The sequence below is a fragment of the Olea europaea genome, unplaced genomic scaffold, assembly GCF_002742605.1.
Source record: "Olea europaea var. sylvestris unplaced genomic scaffold, O_europaea_v1 scaffold1908, whole genome shotgun sequence".
NCBI classification, from domain to species: Eukaryota; Viridiplantae; Streptophyta; class Magnoliopsida; order Lamiales; family Oleaceae; genus Olea; species Olea europaea.
The window spans coordinates 130839-133658 of NW_019236892.1; the positions used below are offsets into that span (position 1 = coordinate 130839).

The 2820-nt window shown below is 40.3% G+C and overlaps 1 protein-coding gene across 1 annotated transcript; it reads left to right on the forward strand.

The window, feature by feature from the left end:
• The first annotated feature begins 325 nt into the window (after positions 1 to 325).
• On the forward strand, positions 326 to 2395 carry LOC111378966. Its single transcript, XM_023002270.1, has one exon. The coding sequence runs from the start codon at positions 326 to 328 to the stop codon at positions 2393 to 2395; it is 2070 nt and encodes a 689-aa protein (XP_022858038.1).
• Positions 2396 to 2820: the final 425 nt, after the last annotated feature.

The window sequence follows — 2820 nt, forward strand, 5'->3', positions numbered from 1 at the left end:
TCAAAGTCATCAAAGAATGAGTCGATTGGTACTATTATGAGCCAATTCTTCACCTTTCTTCAGAAGAACAAAGGCCTTATCACACAGAGTATACATAGCAGAAACCCCCTCATCCCACCTGACCCAAACAACAAAAGATTAGGGTCGGTTATATGAATCTGTTTTTACCACTACATAAAGTTCATTGCTAGATCTACAAGAAAATCGAGTGGGAAATCAGCCAAGCAGAGAAAACTAAAAAAACCTGCAGGCGATGTCACCGACAAGCAACAATAACGGTGGAGATGTGCAAAGGCAACTTGAGGCTCCCATTCCATGGATAGGCATGTATGTTGCTGCAGCATCTTTAGTCTGCTCCCTGGCAATGACAGCCGACGTGTTCTATGGATTCCGAACCAAAAGGTTATGGTTTCCATCAAAGTACTTCTCGATCAATGCTGCTACTTTGTCATTGTTACAAGTGGCAGTGAAGCTTCCCGTTGATCTTACGACCCACATGTGGGCTGTTACCGATAGGCTTGCAAAGGTTAGTAGCCTAATTCTTGTGTCAACCGCTATGGGAAATTTCATGACTTCTTTTGGATCCATGAATGACAAAGAGATTTTGTTAAATGTAATTGCTTTAGGCATTCTTGTAATCACAGTCATTGTTAACGTCTGTATCCAAATCATCCAAATGAGGCATTTTCTAGGCAATCGAGAAATGTATCTTGAGGAAATCATAGCTACTTTCTCCATCCTCGTTTTGTTTGTTATGTTATCTGCTTCAGCTATAATGGTCCCAACAGCCAAAAGATATCTTGAAATGAAGTACCAAGAAAGGCTGAAAGAAGAGGAAGAAATCGAAAAGTCTGTGGAGTTTGAGAAACTCACAACGGATAAACTAAGAGCAATGATCAGGAAATACTGGGTGATGGCAGCAACTAGTAGCCCTCAATTCGTGATTGCACGTTCTGTCACCTGTTTGACTTCAGGTGTAATTTGTCTGCTGATTGCTTTCCTTTTGGTAGAAGCTCAGGCTCGAATGGCCATAAAAGGTAAAACATTCAGCAAAACAGATTCTAACTATGCTTGGTCGACGATTTGGATAGTACTTGCTCAATCTGCTGGAGGGATTGTGGGTACTATTGCCCCTGCATTCAGATGGTTGACTGCAGTAAATTTTGCATACTCAGAGAAAGGCCTGATGAGCTTTAAGAATGCATTCAAAATTGAGAGTTACTGGACTCAGATGCTGGTGGATTGGAAGGAAAGCCCCTTGCCATTGGAAATTGGAGACAGGAAGTGGAGAAAAGTTCTTCAGGATGTAAAAGGACTAATTCTGAATTTTGTCATAAGAGTTCAGATGTTGATTGTTCTGTCCAGCAAGTCAGTTCAACTTATCTCTGTCTGCTTCATGAGTCGAATCATCTTGTGTTTCCACTGCATCACAAGGTTGAAGAATAAGTCCACCTCTGGTACATCAGACATTCATGTGGTTTCCGAATCTGAATCAGAAGTCAATACAGAACAGGATCTTACCCGTTATGTTCTGCTACTTGAAGGCGAAGTCGCGCAGGCCCCAAAGACCCTTAAAAACATCTGCAACAAGGTGGATAAGGTGATCGAGATGGGTAAAAAGCAGCAACCGAAGAACCTGGAAACCCTTCTACTTAAAGTTGACAACTTCAGCAGCTGGACAGAAATGTATGATTATCAAGTACCAAGTCTACATTCTCAGGAACCTCCTAATTGCTGGTCTTTACATCTGGTGACCTTGACGACTATAGTTATCGCACTTCCAAACATCCCAATACAGAGGACTAGTGGGCTACTTACCAGCATTAACGAGGGCCTCTTCTATGTAAAACTTATCGAGAAAGTCCTCGATAGAAATGAGGTTCGACTGAACATCAGAAAAGCAGCAGGTGCCATGTGGGTAGATGTCGAACTATATAAAAAGTGGATGCAAATTGATCTCGATGAACTGTCTCGTAAAAGCAGGAACTCCAAGGAGGTACTACAAAAACTCTCTGAGCAAGCTGAAAACACAGTAATGGAGTTTATGACAAATGGGAAAGATTGCCGGATAAAAGACTCTCTTAATTGGCCTCTCAAGGTTATATCTGCTAATTCAATGTACCGAATCACAAGAACTATGCTACATGAAAGCGAGAATCCCCTAATGGATGAGGGATTATTCAACCAATTATCTACAACGATTGCCGATGTAATGGCAGCATGCCTTACCCATTTAACTCGCATTATAACCATGAAATGTCACCAGAATTCCATAGAAGAGAGGGAGAAAAGTGTCCATCAAGCAGCTCTCCTGTTAGGTAAAACTGAAGAAATTCTCCATATTCTTCAGCAGCGAAAAGGACAGAGTTTGAATCGAGAAATCAGCATATATTGAAAAAGCCGCATGGAAATTAGAATCGCCTAAGTTTAATTTTTGATTCCCAATAATAGCAAAGTCCATTCCTAGTTCACGTGAAAAAGCATGTAAGATAAAGGGTGACTTCAATCATACAGTCAAGTGCCTAAAATAATTTGTAAAAGCAGCTCTCTTTATCTTCAAGAACTTGTAAACTTATCTTTGTTTATCCTAAGGAACTTCAACAAATTTTACTGAATTCAATTTATAACAGACAGATTCAGTAACTGGAAAATGGATGCTGAATCTTTGAAAGAATCCATGAAATAGTCAGGGCATGCTTGTCTATAACATTCTCTGAAACCATATTACGAAGTGAACCATGAAGAGTCGTTTAAGAAAAAACTTCAGATGCAACTTTGCCCTTCTGAGCTCCGAGTTTGACTATAAAATTATTCTAGAGC

What these genes read in the sequence shown, in the direction of transcription:
- LOC111378966 (XM_023002270.1), top strand. Translation starts at nt 326, where the DNA reads ATGTATGTTGCTGCAGCATCTTTAGTCTGCTCCCTGGCAATGACAGCC.